The 22,450-nt window shown below is 38.9% G+C and overlaps 1 protein-coding gene across 2 annotated transcripts in view; it reads right to left on the minus strand.

Moving 5' to 3' along the window:
- NKAIN2 (sodium/potassium transporting ATPase interacting 2) overlaps positions 1 to 21,713 on the minus strand; it is a 1,028,170-nt gene extending 1,006,457 nt beyond the window's left edge. Inside the window, exons 1-2 of one of the 2 annotated variants that reach the window (XM_046006829.1) lie at positions 21,621 to 21,662; positions 21,353 to 21,544 (exon numbers count right to left, since the gene is read on the minus strand). In XM_046006829.1, coding sequence (XP_045862785.1) covers positions 21,353 to 21,406 — 54 coding nt within the window. In that variant the 5' untranslated portion in view covers positions 21,407 to 21,544; positions 21,621 to 21,662. Of the gene's footprint in view, positions 1 to 21,352 lie in introns of both variants that reach the window. The other variant, XM_046006830.1, reaches the window with a different exon arrangement.
- Positions 21,714 to 22,450: the final 737 nt, after the last annotated feature.

A 22,450-nucleotide genomic window follows, 5' to 3' on the forward strand; every position in this document is an offset into this window, starting at 1 on the left:
ACAATACTGGAGAGGGAGGGGCCTCTCAGGGCCTTTTCAGGATCCTAACTATGCACTATATTACTATATAGATTATGAATATCAAAAAGGTCAAAAGTGCTTTCTAAATGTAAAAAAATAAGTACTTTCAGTTTTGTGCAGAAAATTCTATCAGTAACAGAGAAATTGTCAAAGGTCACGCAGTTAATAGCAAATCCAGAACTAAACCCTAAGGATCCTATGTACCAGTTCAGCATTTTTTAACTCCTTGAAATGATCTATGTATTTTGCCTTCATTTCCTCACTACTTTTTTCTTCCTAAATCCCTCATGTTGATTTTCCCTGCACTAATGAAACTACTTTATCAAAAATTCCCTGAGTTATGAATCCAAATGCTTGCCCAGCCCTCCTCCTAGGCTCTTCTCCTCGCGGTTCTTCCCTTCTGGGTGCTCCTTCTCCCTGCAGTGACATGTCACCTGTCCTTCCCCAGCTGTGCCAAGTACGACTTTTCTTTTTATTCAGTAATTCCTCCTCCCCTTCCAATCCCATTGAAGGCATTCCTAAAAACACAGTCTCCAGCCCTCTTCTTGCTTCCAGTTGGGTCAGAAAAGAGTCAAGTCTGAAGTGACCTCTAAATAAATTCTGCAACTACCTAGTAGCCATTTCCATCATTCTACTTCTGTCACTCCAAGTGCAAAGAAATTCAGAACGAGCTCCTAGTCGTTCTCGTTTCACTAGTTCTCACTCCCAACTCGACAACCTCCCAAAAATGATTCCCCAACCCTGGGGAACTGTGACCCTGAACCCTCTCAACTATCTCAGCAACTACTTTTCCAAAGATCCTTTGATAACGGTTTTTACCCTCTGTCTTTCCTCTTTCCACATGATGGAAGCCAGCACCAAGTTTCCACAACTTCCTATCTAAACTGGAGATGCTGTTGTATCCCCAGAGGTATTGTTATATCAAAAGTATTTTATAAAGAAAACAGGTTTTGGTGCTCGTTATCCACATTTTTGATGTAGCAATTATCCTAGGCTCTCATTATCTTAAATCCAGATATTTCCTATTGCAGGAGCCTTCCTGACTAGAACCTTCCCCATGTGAATCGGTCCTATATTTTCTACTTCTTTTTCCTTAAAAGTTGCTCTGAACATGTCACTCCATAATAAAGAAACTATCCTGGCTATATGTTACTTATCCCATGAAATTCAGAATCCTTTGTCAAATTTCAAAACTTCATCATAATGACAAAAGTTGCATTTATTAAGTGTTTAAAAGGTGCCAGTGAATATTCTAAGCATTTCACATGTATTATTTTAATTTTTCCACCAGCTCTATAACGTAAATACCATTATCAATCTCATTGTACAGATTAAGAAAGTAAGGCACAGAGAGGTTATTTGGGCAAGGTGACAAAAAATGTAGCGTCATCATTTGAAATTTTGATTCGCAGCTAAGCTCTTAAAAACTACATTATATTCTAGAATCCGTAATCTTAACCTCCTCTAACTGTCCATCCATAATCCCCATGATATCTGCATGTACTTCACTGTAAATGGTAGAGTGTTGTCTCACACCAACACAGCCTCACACTGTCCTTTTTGACTTGGGTGTTAAATCATCTAAACTTTACCCATGCTTCCACACTCATCTGGACTTACCGCACCAATGAATCTTCCCTAAGGCAGTCTACTCATTCCAGTATTGCTGACCAGATGGAAAGCTGCATAGCATCATATTCTTTCCTTACATTTGATGGGGTTCCCCCAAATATGGCACCTTGGCAAATTCAATATTTTAAGCTGAAAGCATCTGAGAAAATGGCAGAAGCATGGTCACTATGACCAGCCCTTTCCCTTCTCTCTGGAAACAGGTCAGAAAACCCTTCCCTGAGGCTTCCCCAAGATTCTCCAGTTTACTACACTTACCTCATATTCAACCTATCATATTTTTCCATGATGGCCCACTCTTCATCAAACCTAGCATAAACATACTCAAATCTAACTCTGTCTTTGGGGCTTCATTTCCTAATGAAAACTCCTGTGTCATGTAAAAATGTGTATTAAATTAATTTATATGCTTTTCTCCTAATAGTCTTTGTCAGTTTAATCTCCAGACCCAGCCAGGGACCCTGGAGTACTAGCATAGGAAAAAATTTTTCCTCCCCAACATATTCCATAACACCAAGCTCTGTATAAGTCCCATTGTATGTACTCAATCAATATTTATTGACCAACTAATTTATCAACTCCAAAATGTAAAATTCCAATGGCAAAAGTTAAAGAAGAACAGCAAAGAGAGAATTAGGCCTTCAGAAATGCCCAAAGCTAGAAAGAAAAAATCAGAAAACAATAGAGGCATAAAAATGAGTTGTCAGAAGCCTGGGAGTAATTTTTTTCACAGCTATCTCACTGCAAAGAATTAAAACATTTGTGTAAATCACTTGCCTGGATATGGTAAATTATCTCATTAAATGTGGTAACAGGGCAAATTAATACTTTCTAAGCAATATTTTTTAAATTCCATATAAGGTTTTGAAAGAGTCCATTTAGCTTAGGTGATTATTTTTTATTTCAATCATAGATTTTCACACTAAAAAGAAAAGATCATCAATATAAAAAAGGCAGAAAAGAAAAAGTGTTCAAATTCAATTAACTCTGCATAATAACTGAGTTCAATTTTCCCTAGTATTCAGCTCCTTTCCTCTTAACCTGTTTTAAGAATAATATTTAAAATCTCAATCAGATTCTAAAATCACTTTATCCATACCTATATTCAAGGGTGAACAATACATTTCTTATAACAATACTCTTTTTTTTTAATTTGATGGGTCCCTAATCCTCACAACCCACCAACCTCCACCTCTATTTCCTTCCACACACCCACAGGAGGCTCAAACTATAAGCCTCTCTTACAGTATGGAGAAAAATAACTGGCTTTTGTTTCCCAATGGAATTTTCTTGTACAAAGACTGCTAATAGTGAGTGCTGGGTGTATGAGGTAATGTTCCAGGGTCTCTATCTATATATACTCTGCAGCTGCACAGCTTTGTGATTTCCAGCTCTCTGAGTATAATGCAAAGTCAAATGCCAGATCAAAAAATAAATTTTAGAGCCAGCATGATCAAATCAAGAGACAATGATTCTCTTTGCACCATCCATCTGAGCAGCATCTTACATCAACATTAGTACTATCAGCACCTGGCCTGAACCAGCTGCTCTCATCTTCCAAACTAAAAATATGATGCCTGATATAAAACACGGAGGGACAATAAGAAGGAACCATGTTTCATTACAGTGTAATTTCAGTTTCTCAATGAAAAGAAAAACTGGTGACACCTTTCTATCCACAGATGATAATGATATTGTCTACGGAAAATGCCTCATGCCTACCCTTTTCAGGTCAGGGCTCTTTATTTGCTTATAAACTGTCAATGTATACAATGATCCAGTGATATTAGCTGGCATATAATATTGCTTATTAGAAACACAGGATTAGAATCCTGAGCAGTGCTGTTGATGCAGACCATAAGCTGCTATTTTTTAAGTTGCTTTCATTTTTGAGGCCAAATCGTTGTAAAACAGCTAGAATGTTTTTCTCTCTATGGTCCGTGATACAAGCATTCAAAATGCATCTTAAGTGAAACCTAAAGGTGAAATTTGAATTTGACATGTATTATTTAAAAGTCTCTTAGAAGGGCGCCTGGGTGACTCAGTCTGTTAAGCATCTGTCTTCAGCTTGGGTCATGATCTCAGGGTCCTGGGATCGAGCCCCCTCCAATGGGCTCCCTGCTCAGCAGGGAGTCAGCTTCTCTCACTCCCTCTGTCCCTCCTCCCACTTGTGCTCTCTCTCTCTCTCTCAAATAAATAAATAATCTTTTCAAAAATGAATAATAAATACAAGTCTTTTAGAGAAGAGTGGATATAATATTTTAACTTCTAAATATTAAGTCCAGTAACATCACTCTATTGGCTTTAAATGACATAAAAATTTTTGAGGGGATATTGAGAAATAGCAAAGGGTTGGTAACAACAGCCCAATTAATTTCAAAGCAAGTGTCAAATTTTTTAAAATTCAATTCAGCTACAAGATGCATACATAACTAGATCTGTGGTCAGCAGAGGTGGTCTACAGTCATGCTCTATACAGCGGCTCATGGAGCGATTCTGGTTTGGCATGGCCCCCTCAATGTGGGCATGATTTATTCCACTGCAAGACATGTGGCTGGTCAACATGGGAAGACTGAGGGAACATCCGTGCCCCACAGCGCTCGCTCGGCTGTTGTCGCAGAAACAGGAGATGCTCTACAAATATGTGTCCAGAGAACTGATCGAGACAATTTAGAGTACAGACAGCTTATTTTTAAAATTTCAACAATAATTAAAAGTTCCCCTCTATGCTTTTTATTTCACTTTGGAGAGATAAGTTCTTTTAAAATAAAATTCTTTGTGCAACACTCCATTTACTAGTACCTGTAGAGAAATTAGTGGTTGATTTTAGGTGCTTAAGAGGGAAAATGAGAAACTATGATTTATGATTAATTACTCAGTTGCTAGATAGCCACAGACCCATGTATCTTTTGCATTGGCCCCATCCTTTTTGTGCTTCTTTTAATACCTTCGCTTAGTCCAATGGGAGGCCCACAACAGATGTTTAATAAAACATTTTGAAGTCTTTTTTTTTTTTTTGGATAAGAGCTTTCAGCATGGTGGGCTTTTAAAAACAGTGATAAGAAGTACACTCCAGACATTCAGGACATAAATGTGACACCTCAGTTAGAGAACCTTACCTTTAGAAAACATACAGACTCTTTTATCTACCTTTTTTTTTTCCCTTAAGTGTCAGGTAATCATCTAAAATCTTATCAGACTATTCCTTCTCTTTCTGATCTTTGGACAAAGTACTACTTGAGCTGAAAAAATGTGTATGATCAATGAGCAAACCATTTCATTTCAATCAGTAGTGTTGGTCATGCCTTCCAGCTTTCCATTGTGCACTCACATTCTAGTCCAAGAGTTAATTTGGGGGCTGGCACAGATTTCTCCATTTAAAAGCTAACTCGCCGATTTCCCTTTAATGTCTCTACTGGAAATACATCCTAAATAACTATCCATTGGTATGGAGCATATCTGAAGGGATGTCCAGAACACAGCTTTCCATTGCATTGCTTTCACTGAGAGTTGCTCCACTTCGTTTCCACTTCTCTTTAAATTAGCAAGTAAGACTGGGAATCCTCCAGACTTAGTTCAGACTGTATTTTCTAATTAGATGATCAGAAAACTTTAATTAATAAGATGACCCCAGCATAAAAATCAGGGCATACTCTTAAGCACTTAAAGCTTACAAATTTGAGCAAGCACTGACTTTTGCAAGTCAGCCAACTTTGTTAGTTCTCAACAATCCTTTAATTAGGCTTGACAGGAAGTAGCATGCACTAATGTGTGTCCTGGCTGAATTCCAGTGGGGATAATTGCAATCTGACCTACCTAAACTTCCACAGGTTCCATCTGAATACAGTAGTCTTCTCCATTCTCTGTCCCTACTTCATTCTACATTGACACTTTATGAGGGTTCCTGCATTTCACCCTAAGCACTGAGGATATCCAGTTAACAAGACCTTCTGAATACCTACCACTTCCAGAAAAACATGTGCTAAGTAAGAAAAGCAGAGAGTATTCTAAGAAAACCCCCTTCCCTCTTACATACATCCATAACACATGACTAAGTCAATTCCTCTGAACAGCATTTTTATTCTCCCCCTTGCTCCCATCATATACCTGATACATCCACTAAGCCCACACACACCCACACACACACACACACATACACACACGCATTCCACACACTTAAACTTTCAGAGGACCCAAGTACATCTTTAGAAAACTGCACATAATGGCAATTAAGAAAGCATCACAAGCATCTTGGTTCTAAGTTTGTTAAGGTATTCGTGTTTTGGGTTTTGGGGTTTTTTTTTTTTTGCCATTATTACTGCTATTTTGCCCTGTACTGTATTAAAGAAAACTGCATCAGGTGATATATTCATTTAGCTCTGTAGAAATATGAAGATGGAAAAGTATCTTCTAGTCTGGGTCTCCCAGAGAAAGGCAATTTTTAAATGCAAGATTTAATCATAAAATCCTTGCACTAAAAGGACCTTGAAGAAGTCATGTAATTTACTCTTCTACCCCCAGGCATGCAAATCAGAGTCCACCAAAAGACTGTTACCAAAAGAAATCAAGTTGGGCCAAGAGAAATTATACAGTCTAAGATAGGATAATTTAAAAGATTAATCTCTGCCGTCTTACCATACTTCTCTAGCAATAACTGGGCCTTCTGGTGAATCAGGATATCAAATATTAAAATGCTGTTGAATATTCTTGTGTTTGGGGATCACCTAAGGAATATTAATAGCTTAAGTATTTTTTAATTTGAGTTCCTGAAGGGCAGTGGTTATAATTTGTGTGTGTGTGTGTGTATGTGTGTCCATGCATTTCCATAAGAGTGAGGAAGTCTCCAAATTCTTCAGAGCCTTACAAAATGTTTACTTTTTAATTTATAGTCATATTAACTCTTACCTAAATCTTTTATTAAATTTAAAATTCATCATCTGACCTAAAACTGCATGCCTTCCTCTTCATATAAACAACTGCCTATCTCATAATTAACATGTATTCTGTATCTGAAATCTTTCTTAATTAAGACATCTCATAAAGATCTGTATATTATGTGCATATTTTAGTAGGCTATAGGAGTTCGGAGAGGACAAATAAAGTGTCAAATATTCATGGACAATCTTTACTGGCACCAAAGGAAAGACAGCATTCACTGGGTCTTAGATAATATCCCCCGGTACAAATTAAAAGGACCAAGACAGTCAAGAATGCAAAGGCTTGCCTGAGCACATAATTGACCATAAAAAAAGCAGCTTTCAAGTGAATCTCCAGTCAACATTACCTCACTAGTAGATACTCCCACAAATGTTAACTCAATGTGTGTCTCAACCTACCTCCTAATCCCTAACGTGTGTCTCCAATCTCTAACATACATCTCAATTTACCTCCCAATCTCCTTTTTCTTTCCTCCTGCTTCTCTCCTCACCTCCATAGCTGCACAACCACTGAGCTCCTCTCATTTAATACCTGCTTAGAAACAATAAAAATCATCTAGACAGTTTTCAAAATGTCTAGGTAAGTAGGGTGCTTCCCCGAATACTCTATTTCCACTGGTCAAGGAGCTCGGGAAAGGAACGCTGGTGTTGACTTTTGATAGAGCTCCCAATAATTGCGACCCAGGGCCACAGTGCCCCTGGCATGACCCTTATAGGTGCACAATGATGAGCTCAAATCTACTCTTCCCTTCACCATCGCTTCCACTGTTATCTAGAAAATTCCAAATTTAGGATGAAGAAAACCTGCTGTTATTGCTAAGTGCTCTTTCTAGGGCTTTCCTCTAGCTCAGTGGATCTCAGCAAGAGGGCTGTTTTGTAATTTGGCAATGTCTAAAGACATTTTTGGTTGTTACAACCCGGAGTATGCTACTGGCATCTAGCATGTAGAGAACACAGATGCTCCTAAATTTCATGTGATGCACAGGATATCCCCACATGACAAAGAAGTATGTCATGTTCAACAATATTGTTGAAGCTGAGGCAGTGGCTTACCTGAAACCTACCTTTCCCTTCCTTCATCAGTCCACTCACATACTCATTAAACATTTCCATTCCTCCCAATTCATCCTTCTGTAGCCTACTAACCATACTTCTTTTCCAACTCCAATCCCCAGGTCAAACCACACTCTCCCAAAGTCTCACAATTACCAGCAATCCCTGCAACGCTCTTGTTCTTTCCTGGCTATGTTCCTCTTCATCCCTTACTTCTGATCATCTTCAGTAAAGCCAAAATGTACAGTGATGGTTCTTCTATCAGCTGGATGATAGAGGCCTCATGGCCTCTCATCCTTCTCAACAACTGGACCTTCCATCCAATTCGGTGACCAGTAAAGGGCCTCTGCATGCCCCAGGCAGTGCTCCTCTCCAAGACCTAAACCCCTGTGTACTGTCTCACTATGACAACAAACACAACCACTTTTCCTATGATCTCCCTTTTGCTGGACCTGCCTCCTATCCTCAAACATCTGCACTGGTACTCCAGTAATCTAACTGCCCCTTCCATTCTGGTAGCCTACTCATGGCCACCCAGTCCTACATTTTATTTCAAGACCCCAAACCCTCACTTTTGTTCAATCGAAGAGCAAGGAAATTTCCCCTTTCTGCTTTTCCATTCCAATTCTTAAAAAGTTGGGGAATGATGGAAAAGTAATTGGTTCCCCTACAAATGCATGCCACCTGGTTTCACTAAGGCCTTAGTTGCAATTTAGCAATCATTTAATATGTTGCGTCTTTCTCCTCACATTCCCCGCAGAGCTTGGTCCAAACTTTAGGCCTTCTCTCTCATGTCACATTGCCTCTTATTCTACCATGGGGAATGGTGCCACTCATCTGGAGAACTAGTCTCTGTAGAAATGTATGTCCTATGAAGTTTAAACTCCCTCCAAAGGAGCTCAAGTCCATTCACAAGCTGCAACCCTACCCACTTCATCCTCTGCTTCCCTTCCCAATTCTCCGTACTTGCCAGTGAACCTCACTCTTTGTTGTCCCACACATACCTACTCCATTCTAATCTTTGTTCTATCATTTCTCTCTCTTTTCTTTAGTATTTATTTATTTATTTATTAGTGTGCACGATGTGGGGCCAATATGGGGCTTGAACTAATGACCCTGAGATCAAGTGTTGCATACTCTACCAACAAAGTCAGTCAGGTACTCCCTAACACTACTTACTCCTAGGTTTCTCTTTTCTCCAATCTTGCTATAGAAATCTTACCTATCATGTACACACATCCCTCCATACCTTGAATGATCAGTTTATGAAGATGTAACTGATTACTTCTCCCAAATCCCCTTAGTACTTCACTCTTACTTTTCTTACAGTTCCTATCATTCTGTATTATACTGTATGTATCTATATATACCATTTAATCTCCTAAACAAAGTCCTAGTTTGCTTACACTATCCAACTCAACTCTGCTCCTTCTACATTGCATTACACACAAATGCACTCACACATGTGTCTATATTATCTTTACAATATATTATAGATAGTGTATATCAAATATATATATACAATCTCCTAAAATGTTTTGCAAATTCAAAAAACAGAACTAAACTTGTCAATAAGTAGAATATCTTGATAAACTGGAAGACCAAAAAAAAAAAGGGAAAGTTTATCAGCAGTTTTCACATGAATTTCATATATCAGGTTGAGAAATTTGTAAATCCCCTCAAGTTGCATGGGTATTTTCTGATAAGAAAGTTAATAAATTTTAATAGAGTCTCAAAAGGGCCCATCATGAACAACAACAACAAAAAAAGTTAAAATCTGTTCTGGAGATTCGAAATATAAAGACAGAATTTGCTTCATTATTTACATTCAGATCTAAGAGAGCTTTTAAATAATGGTATATCAATTGCAGTAAATAAAGCTACATAATATGAATCTGAAAGATATGAATTCACATTTTTTAAAAAATGGCCCAGTTTACATTACCATTTATTTTTCACCAACACAGATCTTACTTATAGTACGCTGAAATGTGATTTTACAGTACATAATAAACAGAACAGTAAAGTATTTTTAAGTATTACCACATTAAGCAAGTAGTATGGCTTCATAAATAAGTAAATAAGGATCAGGTTTCAATTTAACCTAATCTTCAATTATCACAACCACTACATATTAGTCAGTCCATGATAGGAAATACAGCTTGACATTCCTTTCAGCTACACCATATCTTAACTGTCAAAGGGACAGAAGCATACTCTCAATTTACTCAGCACATGTCAGTATGCTGTTCATGTGTGAGACATTTCATAGATCTTTCTTAAAGAAGCTGATTTAGTAATTACTTAATTTCCTCCCACTGTTCATTAATTCTTTCGTTCATTCTGAAACAATCATAACTGGAACATAGCACTGCAGGCGAGGAATTAACCTGGAGTTCTACTGGGTCTTCTCCCAACACCCCACAGCAGGACCCAATGCATAGCTGGTTCTCAGCCTCTGACAGTAATGGGCCCATGTACTGCTGCATTCAAACCACATCAGGAAGACTTTCAGGGAGATGTATTTTGTAAAAGAAGATATTTTTATGTCACAAAATTACTTTTCAACCAAAAAGTTAACATCCCTCCTATAAACTGAGATCACTGCCCCAGTAATTTTGCTAATACCCCCCCATCCACATATTACTCTTAAGGTTTATATGTAACATTCTTTTCACATTATGAAAGATTAAATTTAAAAATGGGTCTGCGTGCAACAGAACTATTGTGGCATGTAAAGTCCACATCAAACTGCTGTAGAGATCTAGAAAAAAATTATCGGGGTTTATTTCTGTTTAAGGGAAAAGCTAATATTTCAAGCTGTTATGGTCCTTAATATAACTCTAGAGTCAAAGTAACTGCGATAACATAGCAATCATCACTATCTCATTCTTGTGAAAAGAAAGTAAAAACAAAGATATCCCTGAAGAATTAAAGGGAGGCATATAATTAAAGGTCACTAAACACTGTTATTATAAGATTTACATTTGCTAAATGTAAATTGAACATATGCCATTTGCCTGATTTTTAGGACAGCTTTTTTGAACAAAAACAAATCTATTCCAAGACAGTCTATAAAATGGTAAAATGGGAGAGCAGTGTCCCCTATATTTAAGAGCCTGTGGAGCTTCCCAAGAAGGTGTAGATAAAACCAGAAATGTATTCTTGAGAAAACTCATTAATGAATTTGCAGTCATCTTCACAGACTTCACTAAAACATCCTTTAAAAATGTAGATACCAGGGGCGCCTGGGTGGCTCAACTGGTTAAGTGTCTACCTTCAGCTCAGGTCATGATCCCTGGGTCCTGGGATCGAGCCCTGTATCTGGCTCCCTGCTCACCGGGGAGCCTGCCTCACCCTCTCCCTCTGCTTGCTGCTCCCCCTGCTTGTACGCACTTGCTCTCTCTCTCTCTCTACCTCTCTAATAAATAAATAAAAATTTTAAAAAGTATATATCACTTTAAGTAGAGTAGTATTATTTGCCTTTTAACTGCTAGCATTCAGAACCTAGCCATCTCTCCCCAACATCTCCCTCCTTCCTAACCCTGTCCTTCAGCAGAAAGAAGAAAACTTTGAACACCAAGCCAGAAGAAAAGCAAAACATGGGTTCTTAAATGCTATAGAATAGCCATAATTTAACTATCATCCTTTGACTGAATAAAATGGAACCACATTTTATGAAAGATGAACAAAAATGAAATTTCATTAATCCCTATTTGATAAGGGTAAGAAATACATAATCCTTGTATAGCTCTGATATTTTGGAAAATTACAAGTTATCTGTGCACTGTAATCAAATTTTTGAGCAAGCTTTATTTTTTAAGTTATTTTACTTATTTAAGTAATCTCTCCACCCAACTTGGGGTTTGAACTCACACCCCAAGATCAAGAGTCCCATGCTCGGGGCACCTAGGTGGCTCAGTGGATTATGCCACTGCTTTCGGCTCGAGTCATGATCCCAGGGTCCTGGGATCAAGCCCAGGGATTGAGCCCCCGCATTGGGCTCTCTGCTCAGCAGGGAGCCTGCTTCCCCCTCTCTCTCTGCCTACTTGTGATCTCTCTCTCTCTGTCAAATAAATAAATGAAATATTTAAAAAAAAAAAAAAAAAGTCCCATGCTCTCCTGACTGAGCCAGCCAGGCACCCCAAGCAAGTTTTATTTAAAAAGGAGGAAGGGGGGAAAAGACCCCAGAGCTCTTTATATACCACTTGTATATTATCAAATACACTAAAGTTTTCAAAGACGTGGCTCACTCACTGCTCCCAAATACCTAGAGTTAAACACATCTACAGACCCTGATCTCATCTCTGCACCTGAGAAAAACCAAAGGAAGCAAACAGGTAGTGCTTGGAAACACCATCTCCCATAGGTCAACTATTCCCTAATTCATAGACTGAGAGACTGAAGTCAGGATCACTGTGTCCACAGGGATGAATTATGACCTCCAGGAGCAAGCTGAGTCCTGTCCACTGTAGGTGCCTTAACAAAGAAAGTGCTCAATGCCAAGGAAAGTCAACAGAGCCCTTCTGGGGCAAGATCACAGAAGGCAGCACACTCCCAGGCTGCAATGCTCTCCTTGGGACTGTAAAAGTCTTCCCCACTTTTTGTTTCTGAGCGACATCTGAGACTGTCCTTTGTAAAAATAATACTCGAGGAGCTCTGCCTTGTATATCTCCAATGGCTAGAAGTCCATATAGAGTAGTCTCAAATGAATTCCCTGCCACTGAATATTTCAGAGAGGATATGGACCCATCTATCATTTGACACAGGGCTGTCAGTTAAAAGATTTAAAACACCTCCTTATTCTGTTGTGTAATTAGTATTACACAGATGCATACAAAGGCTTTTGTTAACAGAAGAGATTTGATTCCTCCATTCCAATCTAAGACCCCTTTGTTTTCAAAGAACACAACATTGTTGGGGCTTTTAAATATGTTACTGTTTTAGAGTGTGTGCATTGATTAGGAAACAAAAGTGAGTATGAGAACTCCTTACCATGAGCCCTGCAAAGACTAACACTTGGGGTCCGCTGCTGGAAGAACCTGCAGAATACAGGCACGACTCTTCAGCCACGACTTTTTTTTTTTACATTTTTTTTTTTTTAATTTGAGAGAGAGAAAGAGAAGGAGCAGAGAGGATGATGAAGAGGGAGAAGCAGACTCCCTGCTGAGCAGAGAGCCCAACGTGGGCCTGGATCCCAGGACCCCAAGATCACGGCCCAAGCTGAGGGCAGATGCTTAACAGATGGAGCCACCCAGGCACCCCTCGCCCATGACTTTTTTTTTTTTTAATGTTCTGTTAGCCAGCATTCCCAGGACTTTTAAAAGAAAATTCTTTTGCAGATGCCCTCCTTCAGGTGCTCTTAAGTTCCAAATACCCTTGGAAACCTACTGCAACACGCCCCCCTTCTTTGTAACATTGGTAATTAGCCCTGACTGAATTTCAAAGTTAAGGGTTGTAATTTTAGTGGCTGAAACATCATTTCAAGAAACTCAAGTAAATCTATAAAAAATAATAGCCAAGTATCTGAACACAAGGTCTCCCTCATTTATTTTAATTCTGTGATAATAATATTTGATATTCTTAAACATCTTTATGTATTACTCTTTGTTAAATACCTCTTAAGTAGGTTAAGCATTTCTATACTGAATTTTTAGCCTTTAAATATTGTTTAGATAACAATTTAATATTATTAACTTTTACACTGCATCATTAGCCAAGAGTAATATTTTGCTAAAAAGTGTTTCTAAAAATGCTAGTTCCGTGGACGATTAAAGGGGATATCAGGAAAAGAGGTCCTTGGTTCATTGCAAGTACTTTGTAAGCATTTGCAGAGTTAAGTGGAATTAAGCAGGAGTTTCTTTCATGTAGGACTTCTAGGAGCTGCTAGGATGTATTGTGACCCTTCAGAATTAGGAGAAAAGCTAAAGCCTGTAGCATCCACAACTTATTTAACCTCAGAGCCCCCGTACAACAGAACATTTTGCAGATCTAGTGCCTATGGAACACAGTTTTAGAAATGCCAGCCCAAACAAGGACTGGGCTGACTGGTTTGTAAAATTTAACTCCTAATGAACACTTCAAGTGTGACATACCATCAGACACATAAGCATAATGGTTTATCTATTTCAAATGATCTGCACCTAATGTTATCCTCCTTATTTATATATGTTCATATGGGTGGGTGAAGAAAAAAAAAAATGTTTCTATAAGAAAGTAGTTGTTACAACTAAGCTCACTGGCCAAATGATATATAAACAGCCCATGACCGCTCTTACTGTGACTGAATGAAAAGTTCTGAAAGATTAAACTCTTAATATGTACAAAGATCTTCTGGATATCAGAAGCTGTGAAGCTCTTTTCACATTTGTGAAGCTCTTCCATACCTAAATTGAGCACATGTTCTCCCCAAATGCTGTTAAGCATCTTATAGGGGAAATGGCTCAGGAATTACTTGCCCCTATTTTTCAAATGAGGAAATGATGGTCAGTTATTCAGTTGTCCAACACAGAAACATCAGACGAGGTACAGAAAAACCTGCCCTCACTCATTTCAGTGCTTTCTGCTTTCCCAGCATATTCCCTCCTCTCCCTCTCTCCCCCACAGTCGTGCTTGGCACCGTGAGAAGCTATTCCAGAAATTCAGACTGAGGGGCTAGGCTAGCAAAGAGAGACGGCTGAAGGAACCAATTCTACTCCAGCAAGACAGGCAGAGTATACAGACTAGAGGAAATGAATCACTTTCAGATTGTTCGAGATCTCTCTTCACTGCAAAGACACAAGCACTGTAAAAAGATCTTCCATTTCCCTTATGTAAACTTCTGAATAGGACTAAACTAGAAGTCCAAAAGAGACACACTTGGTCCTGAAAAGGTTTTGTTCACATAAATAACAAGCCAAAGGAAGAATGAGCTAATTACCTAGTTGGGTTGAAAATTTTCAAAAACAAGTTCATGTATTCAGGTAACACCCTAAGTGGAGACCTATGGTTTAGGCCAGTAGTTCTCAAAGTTTTGATTCCTAACCACTAGCATCCTTGCCACCTGGGAACTCATGAGAAAGCAAATTCCAGGTCTAGGACCTCCCTGAGTCCTCCTGAATCAGAAACCCTGGAGTGGGGTCCATTGATGTGCATGGAAAAAGCCCTGCAAGTGATTTGGATGCACAATCAAGATTGAGAAGTACTCTAGAATACTAAGTGTACATTCCAAATAAACTATTACTCGAAGCCATTTCCAAGAACTAACTAATATTCTCACCAAAAAGTCATCCTGATGGATTTAGGACTGAGATGTGTTGGGGAAAAAAAAAAAAAAAAGGCAAATAATATGCCTCGGCACTAGCCATTTACCAGAAATTCATTTCACAAGGAAGAGGAATTTGAGAAAAACAAATACATTTTGTCTTCCACAGAAATGTCTTTAAAACTGATAGATCAAAGTGCCCAAGCCCTTACTGCATGCTTATTTCTCAGTAACTGGCCTGATACGTAGTAGCTGTAGCTTTATTCCCCCCACCCTTAAGCAATCACAGAAACACAGCCACATGATGAGGGATCGTTTCTGTAAGGCAGAACTACAGGTGTGTTTTGCAGTGTTAGGGCACACATGAAACCGAGCAGTACAGCAAGGAAAGCTGACTATGCAAGGGAGAGTGTCTCCTTTTATTCCTTAGACCACACACCGCTGCTCCATGGCACCCCTGGTCCAGACAGAAACCTGACACCAACACCCTTCCCTGAGTCTGCTTAACCTTGTGTTGATTACTGGGTCAACCAGGAATTAGCAGATAAATTCTGCCTTTGTTAATAAAAGAAATGTAAGTTACAGTATCATCTTGTGATACATACATGGAAGGGATTTGATGAAGCAAAGAGCTCAGTTTGGTTTAGAATCGAACAGAGCTGGGTCTGAGTGCAAGCTCTACCACTTGCTTAGAGAGGGAATTAAGGAAGTTGCTTAAATCTTCAGAGTCTCCATTTTCTCCTCTGTAAAGTGAGGATATCAGTATCTATTAACTACTTCATAGAATTATTGGAAAAGAATAAGTGGGAAAAAACACATTTAGCATTTAGTCCAGAACAAGCTTCCAATAAATACTAACAGTTTTCATTATTGTTTAAGTATATTATAAAACTAGATTTATAAAGCATGATAAATTATAAAAGCACATTTTTTTCAAAGTACACACAAAAGTCAGTTTATTGTAATTTTTCAAAAAGAGTTTCTACAAGGATCAAAGTTACCATGTGATCCATAATCGATTTAAAAGGTAAAAATTATTAGAAGTCACCTTATTCCCATTCTGGTTTGGGGGAAAAAAAGGAAAGAAAGTCTATGGTTTCCTTTAGATTTACTGTTACAAATATTTTTATTCATTAGACCCAATGCCTATTTTAGAATTTAAACATAAAAAGAAAAATGCTGTGTTCAGAAGATGAAGCAAGTAAGCCCTTTAAATAGTAAGAACTTACAAATCTAAATACACCTGAAATAGTAAAAAAAAAAAAACCCAGCTTATAAATTTCATTTTCCACCTTAATCTGGAGAAAGAAAACAACATAATTTTATTTCTTCATAGTGTTTATATGTCCTTCAATTTCTTAGAGTTGATAGGAACAAAAGTTTCATACACTTTTATTTTCATTTTATGTGTAGAAATTATCCAAATGTTAATACAATATTTGTTTCTATTATTATTCTGGGGAAAAGAGGAATTCTAGATAACATTGTATCTTGATGGAATGTGTATTTTATTATTTTGAAAATAAATAATCAAGTTTCTCTGAGGGAAAATGGGAGTCAAAATTAGAAGAGTTTCATGATATAGCTGAAAAATGGAATAGAAAGGAAATAAAAATATTTCTCATGTGTGTGTTTGATTTCGGAAATTTGAGTGTTATCAGTCATGGAAATAGAAAATTTTCCATTATTAGCCACATTAGTTTCAAAACTACTTTTGGAAAAGTTATACCAAGCTGCTTAAAATTCTACCAAATAACGTAAGTATATTGTTGGAAATTTTAGTCATTAGTTTTATATATACAAATACTGAACGCAACTGATGCCACAATCCTAATATATTTATTTCCAGTATAAATCTATAAGGTTTAGTATGTACTTCTGTCTCAAATTTTTTTTTTTTGTCAAGCACACACATGCGTAAAAAGGAAACAGAATCAGAAATAAAGACCTCCCGTTTCAAGGGAGTTCCTGGCTGCCGTTCTGAAATTCTTGGGCAAGTAGAGAATTTGACCCCAAAATAAAGCAGGATGAGAGGGGAAAGGAGGTGGCAATGCCTATTCACATTTTTTGGGCCACTGCCCACTTACGGGCCCCATGCCAGAGATGACTCTGGCATTCCACACAAGGGATGCCGCCCACATGAGCCTCTATTGGAGAAAGCAGAGGAGAAGCTCTGTACCGATTGGCTCCTTGAAATTTGGGGTATATGAAATTAAAAAAAAAGGAGCTTTGCCACTCAGTTTGTGAACCAAGAAAGAGAGCTGGACACTGGAAGGAGTTTCTGTATCCTTCTTGGTAACCATTGAGTGGAGCAGTGCTGAAAATTAGAATGAAAGAATAGATTTAAACAACTTAGCAAATTCCTAGCCTACTTTTACATAAGTTTCTGAAATAGCATATGGAAATCATTAGTTTTCTTTCTGAGTAAGATTGGTTAATTATCACAAGATTTTATTATCAATGGCATGTGAACCTAAAATTTTAAATTGTCTGAGCAGGGAGGTTTTGTGGCAGGTAAAATTCTAAGCTTATGAAGAACTTCTAGACCTGTCAATAGTACCCAAGAAAAATCATAAGATTCCACCTGCATTTTTCAAGTCACTTCAGGTCATGCTTTATGTTTTAAAACTAATGAAAGTTCATATAAATATGAACACTGCACCAAGTCGTGACAGACAACCACTGACATACTGCATACTTATAATAAGATTGTTTTTATTTAGTCCATCTATGTACTCATGGCTTTCTTTTCTAATAAATGTGTACCCCTGAAAATGCCTAGTAAGTACCCGCACAGTAGAAAGTAGCTGGTCATTCTAAAGTCAGTTTCAAATGTGCTTCTTCACAGAGAGACACACACATGTGTACTACCACAATTCTTCGTTGCATCTGCTTCAAGTTAGCAATATTTTATAAAGTACATGGCAAGAATGGCACCTTCAAGTATTAATCTGAACATAAATCTATACTTTCAATAGTTTATGACACATACACTTTGTTCCATAGAGGAACTGATGTACAAAAAAGGGGGGGAGGGCAATGTTGAATTTTCTTACTTGAAAACAAAGCTGTCTTTTCAAACTAAGGAAGTTAAGGTCTTCCATATTAAAACTAAGTGATTTTCACTGAGGATCATCTGAGTAATTTTTGCAACATTGAGATAAAGTACTCTTTGATTCAACCAAACACTGAAGAACAAAAAATAAAAACCAAAACAAATGAAACATTTTCTCAAGCTGCTGAGTTGTCAATAAGAAGTCAGATTGTTGCTATCCTGTGCCAGTATAACCAACACTGCAAATGCAATGATGAGTTTTGTGACTATCTGAAATCTTCAGTTTCTGAGCGTTAAGGACAGCAATGATAAAAAGGAAATTATCTTCTTGAGATCAAGAGCTTAAACTTTGTACTGTACATATGGAACAAAACTGTTTCCAGAGATCACACCCCTTTTTCGTAGGAATCACCCTAAAATCTGAAATTGGAATAGCCATACATCTCAAAGTTTTGAATGTATGATATACAAAGGCAGACACTTTTACATAAAATGGAAGTTTTGTATTGAATCTATGTGGTATGAAATTCTAAATTCTTGTTTCATAAACTGATTTCCTGACTTTTAAAATAAAGTATATTTATAAACACTTATAATCTGCCAAATATTAAACTAAATGTACATTTAATATAATTAAAAGCAAATATATAGAATTCTGACAGGTAAATTTCTCTGGCACATTTGTCTCTGTCCCTCACCTATTAAAAGATCAAACACTGTCCGCTCTGATAATAACCTGATGAATGAGGTTCCCATCTCTGCTGTACCAACAGCTACCTCATCCTCTACAAAAGTCAGCTGCAACTTGATGTAGACCTAAATATTCCTTTAAGTTTAATTAAATTAGAGATATTCTACTTATGTAATTGGAAAGAAATGTTTTCAGAAACTTAAAGTTACTTATAAAGATATTTAATAAAGTTTCTATCCTAGACTATCTATGGCTTCCCTTAATTTTAATAAATCTAAGATTTATCTACACAACTACCAAAAAACATGCCCAAATGTTACAACAATGCACACTAAACACTTCAGAAGTAGACAAAACCGGGTGAATGTCTGTGTCAATCAGTGGTACATGAGTCATAACTTACTCTAGAAACATGGCTACTTATAAAACCACTTCTACTCATAATAACTCAAAGATACAGAAAGTTTCTGAAGATCTATCTAGAGCAAAGGAAAACATACACACCTACCTATTTTGTGTATGTGTGCATGTGCAGTGCTTTATAATTATTAATTTGCAAAGAAATAATTTTATTTAAAATCAAATACTATATTTCTAAGAAGCAACAATTACCAGGAATCTCCGAGGTCCTTTAAATGTGATCATTTCACCTTATCAAAGCAATGAATGTTCTTTGTCCTTTGTTTTTTGTTCTGCATCTGCATTAACATGGCTGCTAATTATATTAGCCTGGTGGCACATAAAGTCTGAATGGGAAAAATCACATGACTGTTATAGAACTTCCTTAAGATTCAAATGTATCCTCGCTTGGACTGAACACTCTTATATTACAAGTACCTTTATTTTGTTAGAGAACTTAGCTTTGATTCAGAATTTCTATTCCATAAGCAACATAGCACTTCTCCAATACACCGTCAGATATATGCACACATGAACAAAGACACAAACACACACAGAAATCTTTAGCCTTATCACCCCACTTTGTATATTTAGTTTCATTTGTATATTTAGATTTTTTCAAAATCGTTAAGTTCTTGAGAAGTTTGTGTTCGTCACACAAAATGCCACATAGATCTAATGCCATAATAAAGCCCTACTATGCTAAATGATTAAAAGTTGAATCACATTTAAAATTTTTTAAATTGAAAATAGCCTAAGAATGCTCTTACCCACCCACTCATTCTCACAGTTTTATGATTTTACACAGTGAATCAGCAAATGTATTCTTTTCTGAATCATATATGAACATAGGAATGTTTTGAAAATGTTTATACAATTCGGCATACTTGGCCTAACCAGTGGTTTAACCAAGTAAACTCTCCCATTATTCTGATTAGCTTTATCATTAAGAGTAAAAATCCTTTATTGCAAAACTTAGATGAGTACGTAGCAAAAAGAAATAAACTGGTTTACACATCACTGAAAAAAATTATATTCTTAAAATTATATTTATAGTTTCACCTTCTTTTTCTTACAGTCAAGTGTCTAAGTAATTCACAGATCAAAATAAGCATCATGAGATAACTTTCCTGGTGAAGAAAAACACCCCAAAACAATAAGCAACAAAAAGCACTGCCCCAGCTATATAGTAAAAAAAACAACAACAATGACAACAAACGCTGGGGCTTCAAGACTACTGATAAACAATGAAGACCACTTAAGGTATTCTTCTAAGAGTTTCAACAGCAAATCCTTGCTCTTTTGAACACTTTACTGTTGGGATCTCAAATCTCCTTCAGTCTAGTTGTCCTTTCAGCCTTTATGAAACATTGTTGGAAATGTGGGTGGCTTTTCAGACTAATTTATACTTTCCAAGGAAAGCTATTTGATAGCAGGAATGAGCAAGTACTCCCACTTCAAATTAACCACTTATAGTGGTATATTTTGCACCTCTAAACTATCCTCAGTCCCTCCTATTGCCCTTAGAGAATTTAAATTCAGAGACATGACGTTTTCCATTACTGGCTTCTTGCCTCTTTGCAAACGTACAACATTTCTCAAAATGTATATATAATTCTCCATCCTATAGGATCAGACAACATATCTATTTCAGGAGCAATTACATACATAATGTTTAAATTGTTTAAAATAATTGTGATTTAAAGGCTACTGATTCAGTTTATGGCAGTGGTGTTACTGAGTTTATCTAAGTATTTCTCTTCGATCTACATACTTTTAAAACTCAACGTGGCTTCTAGATCAGATTGCTGTAAGGATACCATCTGCCCTACATAGTGGTCTGTTACAGCATTATACTTATAAGAATATATTCCTTGAAAAATAACACACATCAATGAAGAAACAAAGATACTGCAAAAAAAAAAATAGTGTATGGAAGAAAAGTCAAAAATTCCATATCTCTCTGTCTTAACACCTGTATAGTAAATTATATGTGACAACCACGTTGTTACAGTAATAGGAATGCAAAGCATAAAGGAAAAAGAGATACATCTTGCGTTGCTTAAAGAAATTAAAGACAAGTTTAACCCGCACCTGACAAACTGTCTTCAGAGGAACAGAAATAGGTGGGGGCGAAAAGGCTCACCTCTCCTGTACCCCACAGTGCCTCTCCCTGAAATCATTTTAAATATAGGCAATATATCTGTCACCTTTTCTCTTTTATTTTTCCTTCCATTCTAATCAATGGCAGACCCTTTACTGCACTCCCCAGCCCAGTATCTCAAAGGCACATTACAGAATAAGAGGACCCAAGTGTCACTTACCAGTTGCATGCCACAGATAAAGATAAGCGTGCACCTGCCACTGCAATAACCCATGGTTTCCGAGACCCCTGCCACAGCCAGACTGTCCCACGTCGGCCACCGTCGAGCCCCCACTTTATCCAATCAGATCGCGGGGAAGGACAGGCAAACCTGCCGAGGGCTCGGGGGCTCCGGGCTGGTGCTGCCAGCGTCCTGGGAAGTGACAGGCATTAGGACCTGCTAGCGCGGCGGCGGCGGCGGCAGCTCCAGCCGCGCCCGCCAAACATACCTTCACTCGCTCGGTGCACACGCCGCGCCGCGGGCAGCGTCGCCCGCGGAGACGCGCCCGGAGCCCGCAGGGGCAGCAGGGGCAGCAGCGGCAGCCTCGCAGCGCCGCCGCGCCTTCAGGCATCTGGCCGCGAAGTTTCGCCCCCGCCGCTCCTTGCGCCGGCTCGCCCCACGCCCCCCAGCGCGGCCGCCGCCCGACGCGCGCTCGCCCGGCGCTCTCGGCGCGCCGGCTTCGGGGGCGGGAAAAGCGCGCGCGGGGCGCTGCCCGCCTCCCTGCGCCGCCCGCGGCTCCTCTGCGCCCGGCGCTGCGGGGCCAGGCACACGGGGGCGGGGCGCGGGCCGGGCGGGGGCGTCCGGGCTCCGCGGTCCCCAGCGGCAGCGGCGGCTGCGGTGGCTGCCGCACGCAGTGATGCCAGGTCCGCGCCGCGTCCTGCAGCGGCGGGGCCCCTCCCCTCGCCCAAATGTGCTAATCCTTCTACAACAAATCCTCCAACAGCTGCCCGCCGCCCCTTCCCGAGACGTAAACTTCTTCGCAGCTCCGCAGGGGCTGCAGCTGAGGGGCTGTTGGCAGCGATGTCTAGGCGGGAAGAAGCGGCGCAGAAGCGGTGACTGCGGCGGTGTTGACGCTGGGGACCTCAGGGAGAAGAGTCCGGGCAGCAGGTCCGTGGCTTCCTGGCCTTGCGTGGGTCTTGTTCCCGCAGCCGAGCCTGAAGCAGCAGGCGCGAGCGGGCCGCGTGTGTGCGCCTGTGTGTGTCTGAGGTGAAGGGACGGAGAGGAGGGATGGAGAAGCGGGGTGGGGTGATGGAATAGGGGTGCAGCCGCGGCATCCTG

This window comes from Meles meles, chromosome 5, assembly GCF_922984935.1.
Source record: "Meles meles chromosome 5, mMelMel3.1 paternal haplotype, whole genome shotgun sequence".
NCBI classification, from domain to species: Eukaryota; Metazoa; Chordata; class Mammalia; order Carnivora; family Mustelidae; genus Meles; species Meles meles.